This window comes from Eschrichtius robustus, chromosome 18 (genome assembly GCF_028021215.1).
Source record: "Eschrichtius robustus isolate mEscRob2 chromosome 18, mEscRob2.pri, whole genome shotgun sequence".
Lineage (NCBI taxonomy): Eukaryota > Metazoa > Chordata > Mammalia > Artiodactyla > Eschrichtiidae > Eschrichtius > Eschrichtius robustus.
The window spans coordinates 10,690,322-10,716,493 of NC_090841.1; the positions used below are offsets into that span (position 1 = coordinate 10,690,322).

A 26,172-nucleotide genomic window follows, 5' to 3' on the forward strand; every position below is an offset into this window, starting at 1 on the left:
CTACGCAAGTGATAAAATTGCATACAACTAAATACATACACGCTCATGAATGCATGTAAAACTGGTGAAACCTGAATAAGGTCAGTGGACTGTATCAGTGTCAATATCCCAGTTGTGATGTTACCCTATAGTTAAGCAAGACAGTAGCATTGGGGGAAACCAGATTAAGGGTACATGGGGATCTCTCCATATTATTTCTTAGAACTACATGTGAGCCTACAATTATCTCAAAGTTGAAAGGCTGATTAAAAATGATTTAATAGATATAAAATACATATGTTAAAAGTAATATTTTATTACATTATTTTGTGTATTTATGGTACAAAAACATTATCTTCACTTAAAAATTTAATATAGTGAAAAACAATAGGTTTAAATACGTTAGAACATCAGAGCTTTCACTTCAGAATGAGCTGAGGAGTAAAGTGACGTTCAGCCCAGCCAGTTTCTTGTTCACTTGCCTTTGGAATATTAGAGTTGTCTTTCAGCAATACTTTTTCTGCAGAAATCTCTTTAGAGGACATTTGCCCCTTTGGTGACAAACAATTTAGTTAAAACTAGATAATAGAATTCACAAATCCACTTAACATAGTAAGTTAGCTCTTTGTTGTGGCTATAACAAATTACCACAGATTGAGTGGCTTGAACAACACACATTTATTATTTTACGTTATGGAGGTTGGAAGCCTAAAATGGGTCTCACTGAGCTAATATCAAGGTGTCAGCTGGGATGTGTTCTTTATGGAGGCTGCAAGGGCGATTCTGTTTCCCTGACTGTTCCAGCTTCCAGAGGTTGTTACATTCCTTGGCCTGTGGCCCCCTTCTGGCAGTCACATCACTCTGACCTCTTGTCACATCTTTCACTGAGACTCTCCTGTCTCCCTGGTTCATTTATTATAAGGACCTTGGTGATTACACTGGGTCCACCCAGATAATCCAGATAATCTCCCCATCTCAAGATCCTTAATCAGACCAGTGAAGTTCCTGTTGCCATGTGAGGTAACCTATTCACAGGTGCCAGGGTTTCCTGGACAGTTCTGGGGGGCCGTTGTTCTGCCAGCCACACAGGACATACACAAACTGCAGCATGTTGCAGTGTGCAGAATGCATACAGATGTGTGAGGACTCCACTGTCACCAATCTGTTGTGGCACTGGCATGCCCCTCAGGATATCTCATGTACTAAGTCCCACGACCCTTTCAGATGCAGACTAGAGAAGGCATCAGCTTTAATTCGTGAATTAAGTATTGTGAAGGCTTAATATCTTTTAATTTTTTTAGTTTATACATGATTATAAATAGACATTCTAACCTTCTCTCTCCATGCCTCACTTGATTGCCGTGGACCCCTGAAGTCAAGGGCTCCCAGTTGGAGGCCACTGCTCTCGATTACCAGTATTTAACAATCCCTCACATCTGTGCAACAACATACAATTTACACACTGTGGTCATAGTGTTTCACTTTGTGGGATTGTTAATTCCACAAAGATAACACTGAGAGGTATATACGGTTTCTACTTTATAGGTGGGGTTTTCCAAGCTCAGAGAAGTTCAGGAACTTGATGATGGACAAAGCTAAAAAACCTGCTGAGTGAAAAGCTGCACTTTACACCAAAGCTCCCAGTTCCTCCACAACTCTGAGGACCGGTTCTGGGTAAAGAAGGAGCAGGTTTTCAGTATCCAGGGAGACAGCATCCTGAATTGTCAGGAGGCAGCAGTAGTAATGGCAGTGAAAGCAGACAGCCTGGTTCAAAATGCAGAGTAATTTCACATTAACTACTGAGATGGCAACTGATTTCCTCGTGGTCAGAACCTCTGCATAACCGAGACCAAGTCCAGTAACAAAAATCATTGGGTCTCGAAGAAGCCGGGACTGTGCAGTAAAGAAAGGCTGTATTGTTCTGAGCACATTTTCTTTTCTTTTCTTTTCTTTTGTATTTCATGAGGTCACAATAGTTCTAGGGTTTTTTTTTTTTTTGGTTTTTGGTTTTTTTTGTTTTTTCCTGTGGCTGTCTTTTGGAGAGGACATTACAAATGATAGTGATTCCATGACAGACATTCTTTCTTCCTCAATGGCTCAGAGAACTCCAGAAGTTACAAGGCTATTTTTATTCACTGGGGCTTGGGAGTCACAGTGAGACAGAGCTGCGGGGCTGGTGTCCTTCTGATAAAGGGAACAAATGCATTCATAAGCCATCTTGAAAGGATGAAATGAGCTCATGGAAAATCAGGGAGAAGCAGATGTAATTATACAGAGAATCACAAGACATGAGCTTAGAGATAATTCAGAACAGCATGACTGAGCAGCAGAAGAATATGGAAATTTGTAACTGATAAACAGTGGTATCTGGGCTGAATTTTGAGAGGTGGTTTGAAAGATCTAATGGACAGATTACCTACAAGGCATTTAATGGATTTTAGCTCCGACACTGACTTACTTTAATATTTAACTAAATGCTAATTTTGGTCCCATGCATCATTTCATATATTCAATCCATGGATTGGAAACATTGATCTTAAGATTGCTGAGAAGCAAATTAATTAACCTTGTAAATGGCTTTTAAACTACAAGTAATAAGAACCAAATATTTGAAAGTGGCACTAAGACTACAGCTTGCAAAGAGTGTATAGGTTTCTGTTTGCTGGAATAATTACCCATATGCAAGAGTTGCATATGCAAGCCAAATCTCCTAATCGATTTACTTCAACAATAACATTGAGGTCACATTACATTAGCAAGGGGAAATGGAAAGCAGAATTAATTATCTCGATACTATAAACTAGAGTAAACAAATGTTGCTTCAATTATCTGATTGTTTCAGATGAGATTTGGGATGTGAATGATCTGAATTGCATTGTTAGTGAATTTCATGTTGCTAAATTAGACAAAGTCTAAAAGACTCAGAAAGCCAAAATTTCCTAGGGGATTTTTTTGTGAGTGACTCCTATACACCTGAATTTGCCAGAATGCAACTCATAAATAAACTTATATACTGGCCAAGTATTTGGCCAGTTTCTTAACTTTCCAATTTTATAAGAATAAAAACTGAAATGGTCAAAATACTACTTTCATAACTGTCAACCAATTCATAGTTACAATTAAGGGAAATAAAATATCATGTAGGAAGCAGGCTGAACACATTCACTATTATTAGATTTTTACCACAGTAATAGTTCTGTACCTCCCAATTTCAGAGGAATGAAAAATTTGTAAAACACTTAATTTTAGGTCTATACACAACAGATTGCTCAAAAGTCTGGGAATACAATTCAAGAGGAAATCACTTTGGACCTGGTACAATTTACTTTTATTTTTCAAGGGCTTTTGTGTTAAGGATGACTGAAAATTTTAAAGCCAGATGGGATTTAAGAGTTACTTAATCTAGTGGTGCCTATTGAACAGTCATTAGACCCGTGCTGGGCTGCCTGCCTATGAATTTATATCTAATTTCTCTATCTTCAGATAGGAGAAAAGTTTTCCATGGGGTTAGGGGTGGGGGACTCTAGCTTTTATTTTTTAAGTGCAATTTCTAGGCGCTGCCCTGGATTTTCTGATTGAACAATTTTGTGGGTGTGACCACCCTTGAATCTGTATTTTTTGAGAAGCTTCTCAGGTGATTCTGCGGTCCAGCTATTTGTGGAAACCAAGGATGCTAGTCCAACCTCTTTCCTTTGGAGATGCTGAATCTGAGGATTCCTTATTCTGGGTCAGAAGAGGGAGGAAGAGAATCCAAGCTCCCTGATTTCTAGTCTTTTTTTTTTTTTTTTTTGCTCCTCACTAGGAGGCCTGCTGATGAAATCCCTTCTGTTCCTTGTGAATGTGAATGCAGAGTGAGAGGAGTGGGAGGAGGGGTGGGTCCACAACCCCATACCACAGATGGAGGGGAGATTGATTGACACTAGGGAAAGTTAATTTGCCTTACTCCCTTCCCCAGGAAATTTTAAAACCAAGGGAAAAGTTTAATTGGCTGATAATTTAAGAAATGAAATCTTACAATAGTGAAATGGATTAGATAACATCTTAATATCTCTTCTAGCTCTAACTTTCTATGCTTCTGTAATTTAGTAACAGAGGAACCCATTGGCACTTTCACTTTCTTTTGTTAAGATGGTTTCCCAGAAGCTTCCTCAAATGGAAGAAACTTACATTCCTCATCCTTCTTTCTACTTAGCTTTTCTTATCTGAAAGGATAACTACAGGGTAAACACTTACATATGCAAAACCGTTCCCTCCCTGCCTTTGGCACTTACTTAACACTTTCAGATCAAATCTACGGATAGCTTAAGTGGCTGGGCCTGTAGCTGGTTTAGCATAAATACAACAGCACCACCTTGTGTTGTGTTCCTGGGAGAATTTACCTCTAACAGGACAAAAGCTTGGGTGAGGAGGGGCCTGAGCAGGATGTAGCAAGGAGACCTGTTTTCTCTACTGAAAGCAGTACTGCTCCAATCCCCTAGAAAAACTCTTTTGTCCACTACCAGCCTACAATTTTCTCCTATAGAATATATATATATATATTCTATTAAATGTGTATTAAATATATCTATTAAATGTTATATACATAATCTAAAAGGTGGTTGGGAAGTAGAAGGGCAGAAATAAACGTATATTAATAAAAGCTTAGGCAAGCACAATGCTTTAGCATGTATTTTACAGGAAAAAAAATCACAGTCAACTTTAATTTCAGAATGCTTGAAGGTAAATGCACATTTAATGCCAATTGTGATTTAGCACTTTATCTAAAAATTCTCCCATATTCAGAGAGGTAACTTTTGAATAATGTATTTGCCTATTAAAGGGAGAAAAGGATTTTTCACAAAACCTCTCTCATAATAGTTCTGTCATGAGTAATATGGGTAAAATAGTTCTATTATGGGGGAAAATCTTTATTTCCCAAATATAGTTGTAGAGTTTTATTTATATTTGAATCTTCTCTATAGGGTAAGCTGAGAAATTAATACATGTGTATCATATATGTATCAATATATGGGACTGAAGGACTATACTTAAAAAGACACCAAAATAGAAATATTGCCCAAATAAATATGCTACTCTTGTCTGATCTTTTCACCAGAAACAACATAGTTAATTAAGGAAGATTGTTTTCAACTACAGTTTGAAATGTCAAGATTGGTATAACAAATTAGCAATTCTTTATCCCTGAAGTCATCTGGAAAATTGAGTCTGAGTCCTTACAACCTACACATGATTATAGGATAGAAAGTTACACGATTAGAAAGTAGCAAACTACAGGGCCTTTCTGGGATTGGTCATGCAGAACACCTTACCCAGAAAGCCCTGCATAAGGCTCAGTAATATTACTTTTTGTCGCAAAAGGAGGATTTTGTCTTCTAAGTTTGTCATCATTGATCCGGTCTCTAGAGTATACATTTACTGTGCTGAAGTAATGACTTTGAACGAAGACTACAAATAAGAAGAAAAAAAAAATCTTCCTTACTTGGCCATGTTCTTTCTGGTGAAAAGATCACACAAGTAGAATATTTGGTTGGGCAGTATTTCTATTGTTTGGATAAAATTTTTATATTATATACTCCAATTAAATTGCAATCTGATTTGTAAAAATTGTAAATTTATGGTTAAAGACACGTGTAATGTTCAGGTGTTAATCGTGAACTTAGTGGGCATTAAACAAGTATCAGTTGATAAATATGATGAAAATGCTCTTCTTTTCTTCAAGCAAAGACATCTTAAAAACCTCCAAGGGCTATTCATTGGTCTGCTAATCACAGCCTCTTGACTTGTCTTTCTAACCACTGTTAGTTTTCTGCACAAAGAAGTGTTCTACCCCTTCCCCCCAGCTCTGCACTCAGGATGACTCCCCACTAAAGAGCATCTACCTGGAACAGAATGGGACTTCACACTTGCCCCAGACCTTCCTTTCCCTTCCATTAGACTTTCACTGAAATTTTATCTCCTTCAAATGCCTTCCCTACTTAGCAGAGAATTACTTCATACTCCCCACAAAATCCAAATACAGTCAGCCCTTAGTATTCACAAACAAATTCTCCATCTTGTCCATTACCTGCAGAAGCCAGGGTTATTTCTCCACTACACAGTTGGTATGGCTCAGTAAGTTCAAGCACATTTTAAATTAATTCAAGTAAAACATTAATAGGAAAGGAAATTTTCTTTTAAAAATTCTATAACACATTCCAAAGCAGAGAAATTTTAAAAATTTATTCATTACTTGAATTATATTATTTCTTGTCTTTATGATGGCCATTAGCTGTTTTATTTTTCTCAAATATATATTGAAAATATTTGGGGGGGGTCTAATTTGGGTCCTGAGGAGACTACAGACAATTTCTAGTTTCTCTTAATTCTGTACTGCCAGCTACATGTCTTCCTACTCAGGGGGCAAGAAATGACTATTTGCTGATAATGGAATAATACTTTTTTACAATGGTGGACCAATTTTAGAGAAACTGTTAAAGTTTACTAATGGTGGTGGATTAGTCTGCTTGGACTGCTATAACAAAATACCGCAGACTGAGTGACTTAACAGAAATGAATTTTCTCACAGTTCTGGAGGCTATAAATCCAAGATCAAAGTGTCAGCAGGATTGGTTTCTTGTGAGGCTCTCATCGTGGCTTGCAGATAGCCACCTTCTCACTGTGTTCTCACATGGCCTTTGTGCACACACAGAAAGAGAGAGTTTTCTGGTGTCTCTTCTTATAAGGGCACCAGTCCTACTATATTATGGCTTTAGCATATGAATTTTTGGAGGCACAATTCAGTCCGTAACGTTCCACCCTCTGGACTCCCCAAATTTGTGTCCTTTTCATATACAAAATACATTCAGTCCATCCGAATAACCCTAAAAATCTTAACCCAATCCAACATCAATTCCAAGTCCAAAGTCTCATCTAAATAGCATCTAAATCAGGTATAGATAAGGCTTGAGGTGTGATTCATGCTTAGGCAAAATTTCTTTCCAACTGTGAACTTGCGAAACCAGACAAGCTATGTACTTCCAAAATACAATGGTAGGACAGGCATGGGTTAGATAATCCCACTCCAAAATGGAGAAATTGGAAATAAGAAAGGGGTGATGGGTCCCAAGCAAGTCCAAAACCTAGCAAGGTAAATTCCATTAATCTTAAGACTTGAGAATATTCCTCTGTGGCCGAGTGATCTTCCTGCAGGGCTGCTGGGCAGCAGTGCAGCGTCTTGGACAGTTTCTAGAACATAGCAGACTCCTAATACTTGCCACTTCACCCTCTTTCTTACTAAGTTTAATAGAAAGAACATGGTTTTCCATTGTCTGGAATCTCTAATACTATAAACCAATAGACCTGTATTTAAATTAAAGTAGTTGAAATGTGTACTTTAGTAAAGAGTTTGGTGTTAGCTTGTTGACTTCTAATTTTGATGGAGAGCATGCCACCCACTCTGTAGTGAGCTGGTGACTTAAATGACTATAGATGTTTGATTCAACCAGTGGCTGGAACTCTGAAAACATATTTATGCAAATCAAGGAGATGGTGGCAAAGCCTTAAATTCTCTATAGTTTGACTAGTGAATTAGTATATACAACATTCTTTGGAATGCTCAGATAGCTTCTAAGTACATCAAGACCATTAGCAAGTTTGCCAGAGAAAAGTCAACCTCTTCAGTTTTGGCCCAGAAGTTTTGACCTACTTTTCTCCATACCTAAAGGCAATTTTTTAAAATCTGAAAAAAAATTTTAAAGATCAAACATTTCACATTTAAATATTTTTTCATAATCTTGACAAAATAGTAAAGTTTTGAGACTGTGTTGGGAGTGAGAGTGATAAATGTGGTTAACATATATATCACCCATACCCCATGCCAGAAACCATACAGTTGTTGGATCTATATAGTGTGACCTTGGGAGGTATAGTCTGTGCTGTCATTGGTGGTTATAAGGTGGTGTGGTAGAAAAATATTAAAACCTATGCAAATGACTACATCATTACAAATATGATAAAAGCAATGAAGAAAAGCACTCAGTTGAAGGCACTGTGATACAGGTTACTTCTATATATGTTGAGCACAACACAAAACATCTTCTTTCCATGGGTTTGATTACTTAAAATCACATTCCTGGAGTGCTCTGAGGAAGGCATCAATACTACAGGACATGGTGAAAGGACAAGTTAGGAGAAAGTATTGACAGGCTATCCTTACTCTCAGTGTAAATTGTAGGGGGGAAAAATCCTTTACAAAAATTCCCATAGCCTAAACTCTACTTTTGAAACAGGCCACAGATCCATGGCAAGCTTCTACAGAGTACAGATTGAAAATTCTTGTGTAGAAGAATAGCCTGCTTGTTTTCAGAAGAAAGGTGGGAAAAGTGCCTGCAACCACACCCACCAATGATATCACCATTTTCCAGAAGGCTTGTCCATAAAATGGTGCCTGCTTGGCTGGACAGAGAAAGCATGATCGCAGCCCCACCCCTGATGTCAACTCTGTGCCAGGAGTAGGCAGAATCTTAATACTATTTTATAGGGCAGATTTCAGTCCTCTCACTTCCCTCCTCACAGTCCAAACTCAAATGCTAACTTTGACCTTCCTTTCTGCCCCTGCTGTCAGCACACCCACCACTGCAGCAAAAGAAGGCTGGATCTTTTCCAGGAATAGCTTCGGTCTTGTTCAGATGAAAGGCACGATGCCAGGGTGAGGCAGTCTTGTTATTAATCAACCTTGATTTCAGAGGATGGCACAGTTTCAGGGGCTGTGCTTTAAGTACCCTTTCAGCCGTGATGAAAGTCAAGCATTATTCAGCTGGGTTCTAAGTAGCCACTTTAAATCATTCTAAAGGCTGTACCATTTCAGTGCTAGAGCCAGGAACTGAAAACAAATAATGTGCTATTGGTAAACTGCAGTGAACTCTGTGATTTTGAACCCTGAGCCCCAATTCATGCTTATAAAGCTGAGAGTTCATGCCAGGGAAGCTTGGAGCTATTGGAACGTAGCAGGGCTGATTCTGTCCAATTTGACTTCAAGGGCATTTAAGTGAAAATTTGCTTTAAATAGTCAAGGCTGAGGAGATAAAAAAACCCTGGAAATCTATACATCTTATCCCTTGGGAAACATTTCTAGCTTAACTAGTTGTCAAGTGCATTGCTTATTTTAGACAATCACGTGCATAAATTATCCTTCCAGGCCATTCAAGTTCCAGCTCCTCACATAGCCTTCACCAGTGCCATCGGTTTGCAGTGGGTGTCTTCTCTCTGTTCCGAGCACCCATAGCTCTCATTGTCTGCTTAGTATTTTATTCGCTTTGTGTTCCATTGAGAAATGAGAAGATCATGGGCTGTGACGTCAGGTGGATCAGGATTTAGACGCCAGTTTGGACACTTGTGAGCTGTGTAATTCTGAGCCGTTTGCTTAACTTCTTTGAACTTCAGTTTTCCTCATTTGTAAAATGCAAAGTGCCTTGCACAAGGTAAAGATTTAATGTGATAAGATGCTCTAGCTGCCTAGGGCAGTGCATGCAAGGTACTTCATACACGGTGACCACCAGCAGAAGTAGCAGGAATAGTAGCAGCAGGAATATTATGTATAATATGTTGTCTCTCTCCCTGCAAAACAGCGTTCTTGAGAAAAGGATCACACTATATACTTGTATGATATCTCTCAGCATTTCTAGCATGAGATGCAAGGGACACTGAGTAAGTACCAGTTGAAATGTATTGCCGTGAATTAGTTGGGTATCAGTACATTTGCCCAGTTAGAATAATGGGACAGAAGCCTGGGTCACCAACTATCCTGAAGAGTGACACATGTTACACAGAAAGAGGGCTTCATTAGAAATATAAAAATAAGAACTTCCTCTTTCACAAGGTGTTCGAGTTACTTTAGGGTGAGGAGAGGAGGAAAAAGAAAAGAGAGGGAGGAAATGAAGTAGAAAAGGATAAATCATAGGAACAAAGAGAAGAGAACCTATATTTGCTGAGCACTATATGTTAGCACATTACATGAAATCCTCACTCTATACTGAAATCTAAGTCCTGTTAGTCTCAGAGAGCTTAAATAATCTTGTCCAAGGTCGCACAGCCAATAAATGGTAGAACTGAAAACTATACTCTGGGCTGTCAGCCTTCAAATGTGGGTTCATACACAGCTCTGTGCTGCCACCTTCTTGTACCAGAGAGTTAAGAATTGCTATTCTAGGGACTTCTCTGGTGGCACAGTGGTTAAGAATCCGCCTGCCAATGCAGGGGACACGGGTTCGAGCCCTGGTCCGGGAAGATCCCACATGCCGCGGAGCAACTGAGCCTGTGCGCCACAACCACTGAGCCAGCGCTCTAGAGCCTGTGAGCCACAACTACTGAAGCCTGTGCGCCTAGAGCCTGTGCTCCACAACAAGAGAGGCCATGGCAATGAGAAGCCCGCACACCATAACAAAGAGTAGCCCCCGCTCGCTACAATTAGAGAAAGCCCGTGCGCAGCAACGAAGACTCAATGCAGCCAAAAATAAATAAATAAAATAAATAAATTTATTTAAAAAAAAAAGAATTGCTATTCTATGCCAATTAATCCTCTAGATTTCACCCTGCCCTTCACATAGAGTGATGCATCATTTATCATTCAAAACAGGGCATGTTTGAGAGTGAAAGAGGGAGCTATTAATAATTTCTCTAGGAACAAGAGCCCAAAATTGAACTGTCTTGGGTAAAACTTGACATTTGGCCACACCAACTCAAAAGAGTTGTCTGCACTCTGAGCTTCCTCAGCTCTTAAGGACTAACAGCTCATACTATTATGCTATTCATGCTCTTCACTCTCTAAATGGCTCTTGGGGAGATCATCAGAGACCCCCACCACCGCCACCGCTAAATCACAAAGATATTTTTAGTCCTCATTTCACTTGACTTCTCATTATACTTGATTCTAGCGGTGATTTCCTCTCTGATAATTTTTATCCCCTTGGCCTGTGGGATACAACACCCTACTTACTAGTCATCCTTTTGCGTCTCTAGCTTTTCCAACACGTTATGTTCTACCCAACTTTTAAATACTGGAGTTCCTTCCTTAGGCCTTGGTTAGAGGTCCTATTTTTTAAAATCTAATTTCTTTTCATGTACTCTCCCTAGGGAACCTCATTTACTCTGATAGCTTCATATAACATCTTTAATTACCATCAAATTTATATTCCCAGCCCAGATCTTTCTTTTGAGCTTCAGGCCAATGGTTTACTCAACAGTGATATTTGGGTATTTAATAGGTACTTCAACCTCAATAAGCTCAAAACTCATTTCTTTCTTCCACCCCCAGCAACTCAATTTTCCCTTAATGACCATTAGTTCAGTGAATGGCACTGCCATCCATCCAAGTGTGTAAGTTGGAAACATCCTCCTCTTCCTCACCCACCATATGCAGTTGATCATCAAACAGTGTTGTGTGCCTTCTAAATGTCCATCTCTCCTTATCGCTTCTGCCACCACCCTAGTCCAACCAACATCGTTTCTGTCTCCAGTTATTATAATGGCTTCTAGACTCTCTCTCCACCTCCACTCTTGCCTCTCTCTAATGATCACCCTGCAGCATATGAACCTCTCTTGCTTTAACTCAACCCTCTTCCCCCTCTGTCTTCAGCCTGACTAATCTATTGGATCCTCAAACATTCCGTGATCCTTCCTCCTTTAGAAGCTTAGAATGTTCTTTTTCTCCACACTAGATAACTTATTCATTTCCCAGGTCTCAGATTAGATGTCTTTTCCTCAGAGAAGCTTTTTAGAGCTCCTGGACTAGGTTGAGTCTCCCTGTCAGACGTTTTTATGGCCCCCTGTAATCTTCTTTTGAGGTATTCATTAAAATGCCTCAAAGATTGTCCCAATCTTGCCTTGTAGCACAACATAATTTTATTAGATATTGATGTTATTCTAATGGTCTTGGACAGGTTCCACAGCATCTCTCAAAAGCTGTTATTAACATCTAATGCACAGGATGGACCAGAGGCCCATGATCTTATAATTTCATTGGTTAACTCACTTTGAACTTGATGTATGAGACAATGACTTGCAGTGAAACAGTTTGGTGATCTGACGTGGGACAAGAGCCAGATAAAAATGTTGGGAAAGGCCCTCTAAATTCTAATCATGAACTCTTTCCCTGGTCAGATGAAACAGAGCTGGACAGACCCAGGGTGCTGCGAAGACAATGAAGAAACCAGAAAAAGCATGGTTCACACTGAGTAAAGTCAGGAGAACTGTAAATGGCAATGCCTTGTACAAGAGTGGATGATGACGTGTATGAAGAGTTCACAAAGCTGGTTGTCGATCCCAAATCTTCTCTGTCACACACAACTGCAGGATTCTTCACCATCCATAATGATACCATTAAATATAAAAGGTGACAGTGTGCCAATACAAGATATAACTTTAAATCTAATTTCTTTAATTAGCACAGTTTGTGGAAATTTGTCTTAATACAACATAGTTACTCCTCATATAGTTATTGCCATGTAAATTAAGTATTAGTTTTAGCAGGATAATTTATCTAATCACTTGCATTTAATGTTCTTGATACTCCTAAGTACTTTAAAAACTCATTTGTGGGCAATTAAAATGCACTGTTATATTTCTAAATTACATATTCTATTAAAAAGCACTTTAATGTAGTGATATGCCATAAAAATTCTATTTGCATGTCACTTTTACATCTATCAAGAATTGCTATGATGTATAAATTGAGCTTTACATTGATGTCAGTGTTCTTTTCAGTTTATTCTTCTGGGATATCCAGCAATGTTAGAGTGTTTCTGTCAAAACTGCACTGATATCCTCTCTAAAAGAGGCCTTTAGCTTTGGGGCTTGAGTGAGATGTAGGTGAACAGAGGTTCCAAAGTGAAAGATGCTCTTCTTGGCAGATTTGAGAAAAGTATGGAGGGAGCATGGTAAAAGGTGAAGGAAAGATGGGTCCCAGGAGGAGGTGATTGCAGATGAGCATGGGAGATGAAGTGTGGAGATTATTCCCTGACTTAACACGGAACCAAATGGTCTGTGAGGGCAGAGAGCTGTTAGCGGGTTTATCAGATTCAAACCTCACTGGACAGCTAATCTGGTAACTAAGGCAAAGAGACCTTGGAGAAAACTACACTTCATTTTATAACTACTGAACTGGAAATAACTGTAGAGGTCATTTTTTTCAGCCTCCCTTAGAGTACATACTTTAAAACTAGAGCCAAGATGTATGGAATTATCTGGCATCTTGATAGAAGCTACAGAGAGATGCTTTTCAGGAGGTGCTCAAAGATGACTAAACACTCGGTTAAAGGAACGGATATTATTTAAATAAATAAGGGAACGCTGAGAGATGATCTCATCACAATTAAAATAGTGACCCCAATATGTAAGTCAGTAATTAATGGCACATATAACTATTTTACTGAACAAGCTTAATTTAAGAGGATACAAACCAGTCTTATTCTTTATCAGTATTCTCTTTTAAACCTTCTGTGTCAGATAGTTCTTCACCTACCGCAGGTGAAATCTTAGGAAAGCACCATAGCTCTTCTAGTCCAGGCCAGTCCAGGGTCATAATCATAAAATTACAGACTCTCTTCCAATGTAAAATATTCCCCCTTCTCCAACTCATGTTGGCCTAGGCCACTTCTTTCTTCCCTCCCTTCTTCACCTCTCCAGAGTCAGCAGAGGTAGAGACTGGGGTAGATGAGGCATAGAATGGTCAGGCTTGGCTGATGTGGTTGTGATCTGGTTTTGGTTCTTTCTGAATATGGCAGATTCCAAATTCTGATTCTTTCTTTGTGGGCTGCTTGTTGGGTTCTCTGGACACCCTCTCCCCCATGACCGGTGTTCTCCCTCTTATAGTCACGTCCTCTGGCCGGCTGCTGATGCCTTTCCCCTCAGTCACCTGCTTCCTTTGCTGGGCCATCTCATCCCTTTTAAAAGGTGCTCTTGGGCAGAGACCTTTTTAAAAGGATCTGAGACTGGTGTTCTCCTATAGGTCCACTCATGGCCCTTGGGAAATTCAAGGTGTCTTTCTTTGCTCCATCAAACTCTGGAAGCACAGACTATTCCTTATGTAGCTGTGGCTCTTCCAACTGCCACCAGGCAGAGGAAGCCGCTCATCTTTAACTTTTCAGGCCTGAGTCAGATACCTGTTTCTGCATTTTTCAGATTCTAGGGAATGATTGCCAAGCTCTCTGAGTGTTTGTCTTGAAATGGCATTTCCTCAGCTGGAGATGGAAGGAAGCATGCCTTTCTCCTTCATTAGGCGTGCTAGTCAGCTCAGAATGCACAACACACTGACAGCGCTCTCTGAAATGGTCCTCACTACCAGTGAATCCTTCTCTTATAGAGCAGGAGTGAGTGATGCACTAATGTTGACTGAACCTATTGTATTATTGCTTAGCATGTGTAACAGCTCACTAGGATATGGGAGTATTTGCCTCTGCTAAAACTCCAAGACAGCAGAAGAGGTGGTTTAACATCCTATTATATGCAGATGGCCTGAAGCCATGTCCCTGTTATGCTCCTTGTGGTAGCAGAATTCTAAAGATGTCCCTGCCAGATCCTTACCCCCTGGTTATTCAATCGAGCTCTAATCCAGATGTTGCTATGAAGGCACATTGCAAATGTAAGTACGGTTAGTAATCAACTGACCTTCAAATAGGGAAATTATCCTGGTAACCCAATATAATCACACGAACCCTTAAAACCAGAAGAGGAAGGTGGAATAGTTAGTTAAAGAGATGCAACAGAAGAGGACAGCAAGAGACATGAGGTGGAAAGGGAGGTCTCAGAAATTCAAAGCATATGAAGGACTTGACCTGCCATTGCTGACTTTGAAGCTGGAGGAAGGCAGCCACAAGCCAAAGAATGAGGCAGCCTCTAGAAGCTGAGAATGGCTTCCAGACAATAGCCAGCAAGGAAGTAGGGACCTCAGTCCTACAATCACAGGGAACTGAGTTTGACCAACAACCTGATTGAGCCTGGAAGCAGATTTTCCCCCAGAGCCTCCCAATAGAAGCCCAGCTGACTGACACTTTGATTTTGGCCTTGAGAGACTCTAAGCAGAGAAACCAGCCAAGTCAACCTGGATTTCTGACCCACTGAAATGTAAGACACTAAATGTGTGTTGCTTAAAGACTCTAAGTTTGTGATAATTTGTCCTAACAGCAATAGGAAACGAATGTCCACCTTCACCCCCAATGATCCTTTCAGGATCTCTGACCCTCTTCCTCCCCATAGCTGATGAGAGTCCAGAGACAAGTGTGTTATTCCTTTTACTGGATGTGTTTGGGAAGGGTAAAGAAGGGAATGAAAGGTGTGACATACCTTGAAATCCACAGCAGTACGCAGCTATGAGAATATTCTATCTATATTCCTCCTATTTAAAAATGACTTGCTGCTGCCTTTTAAGTTCTTAAAACAAACAAAACTTGTGTGCTCAAAACTTTCTCTTTCCTTATTCAATTTGCTTGCTAAGGGTTGTGCTTCCTGTGACCTCCTTCATATTCTCTATCTGGTGGAGCACTGTACTCAGGGGCAGAGAAAGGATGGAAAGGACGTTCTTTGCTAGAAATTTGACTGTAAGTCTCAGAATTTTAAAGAAGAAAAGAGCTAGAATTTCATGGAAAGGTCAGTGGGTTGTGGAAGGCTTCCTAGAAAAAAAAAGGTTACCTGAGAAATGATCTTTTGCCTAAACTGTTCTTCACACAGTGCTACCCAATCTGAGACCCTTAAACCAAACCCTGGCGGCATTCAAGGCAAAAATGACCATTTCATCTGAAAACCACAGGATGTGACCTTTCTGCAGGTATCACACCAGACTCATGTGTCTTATGAGCTCCGTGCCTCTGTCATGGTCATGGGAAAATACAGCCGTCGTTATGCTCTATAAGGATCTGGTTCCCTCTGTTGGGGACCAGTCTCCATACTGCTTGAGGAGCAGGCTAGGCTGTTTTTGCTTGGTCAGACATCAATGAGTGTATGGTGATAAGCCAATTTGGATGAAAGGAAGCAACCTTGTCAAAACTTTCTTATTCTTTGCTTTGGGGTAATTGGTAGCCCTAGGATTGCCCTCCGACCCCCACCCCCAGTAAGATAGCTGAAAATGAAGACACAGATTATGAGGGCACTTAAAAGTTGCCAGGATTCCCGCTATAAGAGCCAGGCAATAGTCACCTGCGCCACAGTCCTCGCGGAGAGTTGCCGCGGTTTCCTGCTTCAACAGTGCTTGGACGGAACCCGGCGCTCGTCCCCCGCTCCGGCAGGCTGCTCAGAGCCAGCCCTCGCCACCACCTGACAACGCCCTCCGACCGCCCCAAGGTCTCCGCCGCCGTTACAGCGCCGCGCAGCCACCGCCTCACCTCAGCCGCTCGCCATGACGACCGCGTCCCCTTCGCAGGTGCGCCAGAACTACCACCAGGACTCGGAGGCCGCCATCAATCGCCAGATCAACCTGGAGCTCTACGCCTCCTACGTCTACCTGTCCATGTCGTACTATTTTGACCGCGATGATGTGGCATTGAAGAACTTTGCCAAATACTTTCTTCACCAATCTCATGAGGAGAGGGAACATGCTGAGAAACTGATGAAGCTGCAGAACCAGCGGGGTGGCCGAATCTTCCTGCAGGATATCAAGAAACCAGACCGTGATGACTGGGAGAATGGGCTGAATGCAATGGAATGTGCGCTACACTTGGAAAAAAGTGTGAATCAGTCACTACTGGAACTGCACAAATTGGCCACTGAGAAAAATGACCCCCATTTGTGTGACTTCATTGAGACTCATTACCTGAATGAGCAGGTGAAATCCATTAAAGAATTGGGTGACCACGTAACCAACTTGCGCACGATGGGGGCCCCCGAATCTGGCATGGCACATTATCTCTTTGACAAGCACACCCTGGGAAATAGTGATAATGAAAGCTAAGCCTTAGGCTGGCTTCCCGTAGCCACAGGAGTGACTTCCCTGGTCACCAAGGCAGTGCATGCATGTTTGGGTTACCTTTACCTTTTCTGTAAGTTGTACCAAAACATCTACAAGTCCTTTCCTTAGTATCATTCCTTCAAATAAAGTAATTTGGTACCCAAAAAAAAAAAAAAAAAAAAAAAAGTTGCCAGGAAGCTAAAACTTAGTTCTTTAAACACAAAATGTAAGCATTTCAAAAAAAAAAAAAAAATATGTGTGGTTTATCTTGTTGCTAATTTCCTGCTAACATGTGAGGTGATACTTACTAAAACACCATTAATGGCGTGGGAACTGGACAATTCTCTTGGCAGTTTGCACCTGGAAGGCTGCTTTCATAGCTACACCAAAAGATGTGTGGACCTAGACTGTTTGTAGCTTCCAGATCTTCACACTCCTGAAATTTAAGTACAAGGACAATAATGGAAAATATTGAGAAAGTAGAGGGTATTAACTGAGAAGCGTTAAGGAGAAAGAAGCCCAGAGGATAAAGCTTGCAAATAAAAGTCAGAAATAGGAGTGAAAAGAACAATTATGACATTTTGATTCATCTTCCACTGTGTCATTCAGCGATTATAATTTAGCTACCCATGTCATGAAGTCTCCACAAGGAGCCTTTATAGAAAATAAAGATGGAAACAATGAGGTAATCCTGCCTTCTTGCCTTTATAATTTAAGGTTGTTCCCCAAAGTGTGTTTTTGACTGTCCTGCCCACCAAAATTTCCTATGACTCAAACTATGGGATTATTACCACTTCCTCTGGGAAGCACTTTATAGAATAATAGGCTTTATTATTAGGAATACTTTTTTGAAGGTTAGCCAGATATTCTCATTGTCCAACTGAATCCAGGATTTTGGCTATAATGTCCCTGACCACCCCCAAACAAGTGCTTCCTTTCAGTCCATGTGGATAATACTTCAGGTTTCATGTAGTACTTGAAACAGTGTAGGTTCCAAAGAAATATTGGTTGAATGAGTATTTCTAGATGAATGGATAGATGAATAGATGAGTTATTCTTTGTTCCATGTCTTTGAGTCCTCAATCTGATTTCTGAAGGTCTTTGATAGTGTTAAATTTTGGGGGGTGAAGGAGGTGAAGAAAGGCATCTTCATGGCCATTGTTCTTCAGGATGGACCCCATTGGGTACAGATTTGGGACAATGATAGTGTATTGGTTTGTTAAGGCTGTCATAACAAGATCTTCTTTGAGTTTCTCTAATATACTGAACTCCAGCCTACCTCAGGGCTCTTGTACATGCTGCTCCCCTGCCTGGGATGCTCATCTCCTCTCTCTGTTTTGGGTAACTTCTTATTCTTCCAGTGTCAGCTTAGATGTCACTTTCTTATGGAAGCTTTTTCTACTCCCCACAACAAGTTGAGTTGCCTTTATTTACTTTAATGGCACACTATAAGTCACCATTTTAGTGCTTACCAAAATTTAATCAATTGATTTCCTAGTAAGTACTTGTTTAATTAATCTCTCTGCCATAGATTGAATGTTTGTGTCTCCCCACCCTCAAATTCATATGTTGAAACCTAACCCCTACTGTGATGGTATTTGGAGGTGGGGATTTGGGGAGCTGATTAGGTCATGAGGGTGGAGCTCTCACGAATGGGATTAGTGCCCTCATAAAAGAGACCCCAGAAAATTAAAAAAACAAAACAAAACAAAGAAAAACAAACAAAAAACCCAAAAGAGGCCTCAGAGGGTTTCTTTGCCCTGTGTGAGAACACAGTGAGAAGATGGCCATCTGAGAACCAGGAATTAAGCTCTCACCAGACACCAAATCTGCTGGCGCTTTGATCTTGGACCTCCCAGCCTCCAGAACTGTGAGAAATAACTTTCTGTTGTTTATAAGCCACCCGATCTATGGTAGTCTGTTATAGCAACCTGAACGGACTAAGAGACTCTCCCATTAGACTCTAAATTCCCCTGAGCACAGAATCTGCTGTTTTCACCATTGTGTTCTCATGACTTAACATGCAGGGTGGTATGGAAAAAGAACCAATAAATAGATGTTGAATAAATGCATGAATCGGTAAATGAATGAAGTCATTTTTTCCAATTATGTATCTTAAATAGCTTATTAATACTCTACCTTTCACCTCAGTGAACTGTAATTTTTACAGTAATACCTAATGTATTCCTTTCGGTCACAGATGGATCATCACTGAATTGTCTGGTTATTCAGAAGTAAAGTGAAATCAGCATCAGGATTAGCACAGCATATGCACTGGTTGAATGTTCTGTAATTGATCACACATAGGAACACATACCTCTCAAAAGACTAAATGTTTTAACATAGCCTGACAGCATTTCTAAGTTAATTAATTGAGTTATTCATGATATATTTATTGATCCCCTGTTATGTGTAGGCATTATTCTAGGCATTGAAGATAGAACAGTGATCAAGGATAGACCCCTGCCCTCATGGAACTTACATTCTAGTGAGTATGACAAATGGATATAGAATAGAATGTCAGGTAGTGATAGTACTATGAAATATATAGTGAAGCAGGGGAAGAGGAAAAAGAGGGGCATTGGGTGTTATTTTAGACAACGGTGGTCAGAGGGGACCTCCTCATTAGAAAACCAGGGAATGTCTACTGGGGAGAAGAAACAGACAAAGCAAATGCCTGAGGTAAGAAAACTTGAAGCAGCAAGGATTCAGGGTGTCTGGCAGGAGAAAAGGGAGTAGTAGAAGATGAGGTGTAGGCTGAGGGCTAACTAACTCAGGACCTTGAAGTCCACGTTAAAGCTTGGATTTTATTCTAAGTGTGTCAAGAAGCCAGTGGAAGTGCGGAGCAGGAATTGGCATGTTTTCAGGTTACTTTGGCTGCCAGGTAGCAGAGACTGTTAGGCAGGGTGGAGGCAAGCCGGCTGGTTAAGTCTCTTGCAGGTAAGCATGTGAGAGGCTACAGTGGGTGTCAGTCTTGTTGCAGGATGCCAAACCAGAAACCCCGGGGCTAACCCTCCTAACCACACTGTGTTCTCCTGCATCACTCAAGCTTTACCCCACAAATGTTACAGGCACCCCACTCTGTGAGTCCAGACCGGGGCTGCTGGAAACCACCCCCTGCACAGCCTCTGACCCTTCCCGACAGCCCACTTCCATTACTTGCTCACTACATCCCTGTCCCTTCTCCCCCACAGGCCCCGTAGCCCCAGACAGAGCTGTCCCCACACCCGCAGTAAGCTTGGTCTCCATCATCTCATCAGTCTGTGCGCTGGGACCACACCTCCCTAGGTAAGGCCCCCAGGATGCCTGGGACTCCGTATTGGCACTGCTTGACCAGGAAGAAGAATATTCAGGAATTCATTATGAAACAGTACCTGGTTAGAGAGGAGAGACAGTTTATGGACGGCTCCCCGCACCTCCATCAACACACGGGCGTTTTGAATGATAACGGACTTGATTTTTCATCGTTAAGCGAGATCCCCTCACACCTCAAACTTCATAAACAATGAAAAGAAACTAACCTATAACTGGAAGATCTTTGAAAGAACTGAAAGAGAAAACTGGAGCTGTGGTGACAGAGTTGGGGACAGCTCAGCGAAGGGCACGCACTCAGCCCACCACCACAGCGGAAGCTTCCATCCTGCTGCAGAGCTGACTGCTGAGTCCTCCTACAACCTGTTCTTGACTGATCCATAGAGAGGCTTCTTCCCACATAAAAATGGTGCAGAATGACATGTGACCCCTCAGAAAAGATGAGGACATTGGACAAGTCACTGATTCTGCTGATACAGCTTCCTCATCTGTGTCTACCTCAAAGGATTAGTATGGGGTCTGTCAATGGAAAAGATGTGAACTGTGGTTGCTGAGCTGCTTAGGGAGAGGCAGAGGAAGTGTGATGAAATCCTGAAGCACCTCCATGAGGACTGAGGCAGGAAGTGGGTGGGGATCAGCACAGCTGTGCAGAACAGGGAAGTTCCCCAGGGTAGGGGAGATGCTACAACTTCAGTTGGAAAGATCCACTACAAAATAGATGATTATTTCCAGATTTTGCTGCTTGCAAACTAAAACAACCAAACAGACAATGGGAGCAGAGTGTTGCTATCTTGCAAAACTCCAGTTTTCTTTAAAGAAGAAATACGTACCTCCTATATACCAAATACCGTGTTGCTTCCAAGAAGATGCCTGAAACGAGATCTTTCCATGGGCCAGTGTGTGCACAGCCACTGCCCCTGTTGGCAAGGCTGTTGAATAGAAAGCCTTTAATGTTTTTTTAAAAATTCAAACTCTGTACTATTTACTGATTTACAAAAAGGTACATTCAGAACTTTTGTCTCCTTCCCAAGAGGGTATCCTAGGAGTCAGCAGCTGCACAAACACACACAGTTCAGTTAAGCAATATTGGGGATTGATGATATGTGCTACACACGCATTTTTAATCTTGTTTAAAAAACGCCATAAGCACAAGTATAAAGAATTATGATGAGCCACACACCTGCAGGGAACACAGTGACCCAGCATGACAAAAATGAGGTGCTCTTGCATAATGGCAAGTCAGTGGCCTCCATGGGAGGAGAGCATTTCAAAGATGCAGATGGCAGAGAGTCTATTGTTATCATTTCACATAAAGGATAGTGGTAGCCGACCATTAGAAACGAAAAATTACTGTTGTATTGTTCCTGTATGTAGGCACACACCATTTGTGACAAATTTAGCCAGCCCCACTGCCAGCCTGCTCAGCAGAGCCAAGTCAGAATGAGCTTCAGCAGAACAGGCATTCATTTGAGTAAACTTGGTCCCATGGCTGATGGAGGCAAGCTTGCTCACCACACATTTTATACTATCTCCACCGTATTTAAAACAGCTTCTCCTTAAACCCCCGTTTCTTCGTTTTTTGGAGGCTTTGTGCTTTTTACACTGTCTTCTCTTGACTTAAGCTTCATGAGGACAGGGGCCACTTTGTACCTGCCTTCATGTCCAAACACATAGCACAGTGTTGTTCCGCAATGGGTGCTCATTTTGAGAAACAAGTTCTTACTAAATGTTCCCATTTAACAAGAGCAACTGTAATACAACAATGTTCTCTGCTGAGTTCTTGCTGTCAAATTGCCAAAGATTAAACAAAATGATAATGCCAACTTTGGCAGTATGGTGGGGTACCACCTGTCCACAAAGCAGTTTAAAGATAATATCAAAAGTTTTAAAAATTAACATATTTTTAAACTAGGAATTCTAAAACTTATCCAAAAGAATAGGATAAATCATGGATTTGTTCTAAGACTTACCCCCAAAGAAATTCAATTCAGAGTTGCTTATCTTATTTGAAAATTGAAACAAAACTAAATGTCCAACACTAGGGGATCTGTAAGATAAAAGCATACATCTCTGCAAAGGAATGCTATCCAGGTATTTAAAATGATGTAAAAAATATTTTCCAAATACTTCTGTTTTGGAAAATATAAGAAAAGGAAGTTATAAAACATGTAATATGCCCCAAGTTTCCTTTTTAGGAAAAAAAAAATATATATATGGGACTTGGGGACTAAGCCTATATATATATATATATCAACATTACTTACCTGTAGATGATAGGATGTTATTTTTGTCCTCTTTTTGTTTTTCATTATCTTAGGTTACCTTATGATTACTCTAAAATGAATATATATTACCTATACAACAAGAAAAAAACAAGTTTTTGTTTCTTTGTTTAGTTTGTTTTAAGAGACCTGCATGAAAACTTTATTACTAGTCAATTTCAGACACTAGCATTGGTCCAGACAACATTTAGGTCTCTGAAATCAGTCCAGATGGATGCTGCTTCTCCAGTTGCTCAAAGGGCACCCTTTTGTTTCTCTGAGATACACCACCCTGCAGAATAATCTGGTCTCCTAGCTTCGTCTAACTCTAAGCATCAGAAGGCAAACTATTAATATTTGGAAAAACTAGACCTTGCTGCTGAAAGGTGTGACCTTAAAGAAAAGTTGATCTGACTTAAGGTTTACTTTTGTGGTCTGTTATACAGCAATACCATTAAATTATGCATTTTCATTCACTATTTGTTGGGAAGTAGTCCCATCCAAGAATTTTTAAACCTCTAAATAGCCTTAATGGGTTAAGATTCCCAAATCAAAGAAAAACTTACTCGTTGGTACCTTGGTTACTTTGTGCCCCAAGAGCAAAGCCAGGGTCAAGGGAGATGATATATATATTGCCTAGATGTGTATGTAGATAGATTGATAGATAGGAATAGATAGATAGATACAGATATATAGAGAGAACAGAAAGTCAGTGTTCTCTGTTAATAAAGCATCTTGTATTGGACACGTAAGTCTAATTTTTGGTGGGTATAATAAAGTTCTTTTTTCTTTAGCTAATTTTGCTTTGCAAATTCAAACATATTTAGAATATTTATTTGCTTATCACTGAGAACAGGATTAAAGGGTGCATAGTAATCATGAAAAAAAAAATTGTGGTTGACTAAACGCGTATCTGGTTGAATCATAAAGAAGTCAGTGATACAAAATGAGATTTTGAAATAGATTGTAAATCTTTTAGATGAGGCCAAACAAGTTTGAAATCTTTGCAAATCGCTTTTTTTACTGATCCCCCCTGCTCAGTCTAGAATGCTCTATGTTACCTAGTTGAGAATGAACCATTTAATCATATTATTCTCTGCATATCTATGAGCAGCCTGCCATTTTAGGCTTTTTGCCCATATCTTTATTATAAAGCATCACTGCTTTGTTGAGTTGTCTTCCTAATGTCCTAAATTGTTTTCAGGTAATAAATTAGATTCTCAAGCAAGTGCAGTATTATATAGCATAATACAAGCTCTTTGAAGAAGACATTAGCTCAAGCAGGGCAAAGGATGTTGTTCTGTGTCTGAGACACTGGAATCCAGTCCTGACTTTACCAGGACGTGGCTGTGTGATCCCAGCCAAGGCTCAGTGCTTTTCTGAGGCTCCATTTCCTTATCTATAAAACCAGAAAGTTGTCATGAGATGATCTCTTAAGGCTCCTTTCAGCTTTAAAAGCCTTTGCAGTGAAATTATATGGAAACTGTCACTTGGAATAATTTATCATCATTTTTCAAAGATTTGGGGTGTAGGTCATGGTGTAAAGTGACAGCAATCTTCTGGAGGAAAGGAGAAGTCACTCGGTGTAAAATGCACTTGTCCATTCTGCCTCCCATAGGCCACGGGACAGAACTCATGCAGCTTTCTTCAGTTTCCTTAGCAGAACACGTGGCTAACTGCATAAACTCATAAAATAAAACGCATGGGCTTTGAAATGAGCACTTTCCACAAATCACAATTTATGAAACCACCAAAATGGAATGGTAGGTTTTTCTCTCAGCAGTTTTTTCTTCCATTCTTCCTTTCAGCAAGTTGTAAATTCAGGACTGCTCATGCAGCCTATATTCGGCCTGGGAGGTTCTCCTCCAATAACTCAGCCCCTGTGATGTATCCCCTAGGTGCAGCTTTTGCAGAAATTACTTAATAAATCAGTGGTTGACATGCATTTTTACTCCCCTGGGTTGTGCACTAAGCATTTTCTACAACCCTTGGGCTTATCTTGCTTGAAGACATTGATCTTAGAGAAGGGATCACTTTCAATTCATATAGGTTTCAATTTGATGCTTTTACATAGGTAAGGAAACCTATGTATGCTATATTTGGAGTTTTCCAGTATATGGAAGGACAATGTTACTTTCCTTAGAAGGCACTGCCACAGTCTAGTTCTTTCCACCACAGTCTCTAGATAAGGGCTGCATCTACCCTCACTGTATGTGCTTTAGCAGATGTCAGACTCAAGCAAGAGACCTCTAACTATATTATTAGAGATTTAGTACTTTTAATGTTCTGAATCTGCTAACTTGAACAAAGAATGTAATATTAAGCTCTTTGAGGATTTCTTCAAAACTAGTTCCTCCACTCCTGGAAAACATCAGGTAAAACTAGCGTATTTCAAAATAATATATTATACATGTAGAACATGATCTTCAAATGTTTCAGTGAAAAATGTTATAGAATTAGTCTCCAAGTCAATTTGAAGAGAGAAAGTATTAACATCATTATTTGATAAAATTCAAAGAGAGGTTATAGAAGTTTTCTAGTATTTTACTAGGTTTGAAGTAGATCAGGAAAAAGACCAAGTCCAGCTGGCTGCAGTGAATATTGTTTTTCTTTTATTAGACGTTTTATTTCTGTGTAATTTGTCAATCCTTCCAGCCAATATCTATTCAACACCTACTAGTATAAGACACTGTAATGCCTGTGATTCTGTACCCAATCCCAGGATTTTTTTTTTCCCCTACAACAAGCAATTCTCCAACACCAGCTGAGTGCCCTACAATTCAGCTCAGTTGTGACACTGTCTACCTGGAAATAGTGTCAGATTCCACAGGTTAAGGGCTCAGTCCTACAAGACGACACCCCACCCCCTTCCAGATGCCAATCTCAAGTCCAGGTTGTTGCTGGTGTTTCTGACCAATCTGTTATAGATCTGAGGTTCTCAAGACCTCCTCCCTGAGTTTGATTAATTTGCTACAGTGACTCATGGAACTCAGAGAAACATTTTACTTACTAGATCATTGGTCTGTTATAAAAGGATATAACTCAGGAACATCCAGATGGAAGAGATGCAGAGGGCAAGTTATGGGGGAAAGGACACAGAGCTTCCATGCCCTCTCTGAGCCTGCCACTTTCCCAGCACCTCCATGTGTTCACCAACCTGAAGCTCTTGGAACCTTGTCCTTTTGGGGTTTTATGGAGGCTTTGTTACATAGGCACGATTGATGAAATCATTGGCCATTGGTGATTGAACTTAGTCTCCAGCCCCTCTCCCTCCCCCTGAGGTCATGGGTGGAACTGAAACTTCCAACCCTCTAATCACAGTTCACTGGCAACTAGCCCCTGTCCTTAGTTGCTTTCCAAAGTCACCTTAGTAACATAACAAAAGCCGCTTTTATTTTTCTCTCTTCACAGGAAACTTCAAGGGTTTTAGGAATTCTGTGCCAGGAACAGGAACAAAACCCAAATATATATTTCTTATTATAAATCACAATATCACAATAACCAATATCTATTGAGTTATGTCCAGTGTTCAAGGCACCGGGACTATTAGCTGATGGGTAGCACAATCTTTTGAGGTCCTGCTACTAATAATACTATACTCATTTTAGAGGTGAATATACTGAAACATACAGGTTTTGGGTAGCTTACTCAAGATCATCCTGCTGGCAAATGGCAGAACCTGAATTTGAACTCAGGTCGTCTGAGTGC

At 40.4% G+C, this 26,172-nt stretch overlaps 2 protein-coding genes across 3 annotated transcripts in view; both read left to right on the plus strand.

The window, feature by feature from the left end:
* Positions 1–26,172, plus strand: part of RFC3 (replication factor C subunit 3) — a 244,052-nt gene that overhangs the window by 144,604 nt on the left and 73,276 nt on the right. The gene's annotated exons all lie outside the window — the stretch shown is intronic.
* On the plus strand, positions 16,140–17,066 carry LOC137752066 (ferritin heavy chain). The gene has a single exon (XM_068526782.1). The coding sequence runs from the start codon at positions 16,343–16,345 to the stop codon at positions 16,892–16,894; it is 552 nt and encodes a 183-aa protein (XP_068382883.1). The 5' UTR covers positions 16,140–16,342; the 3' UTR covers positions 16,895–17,066.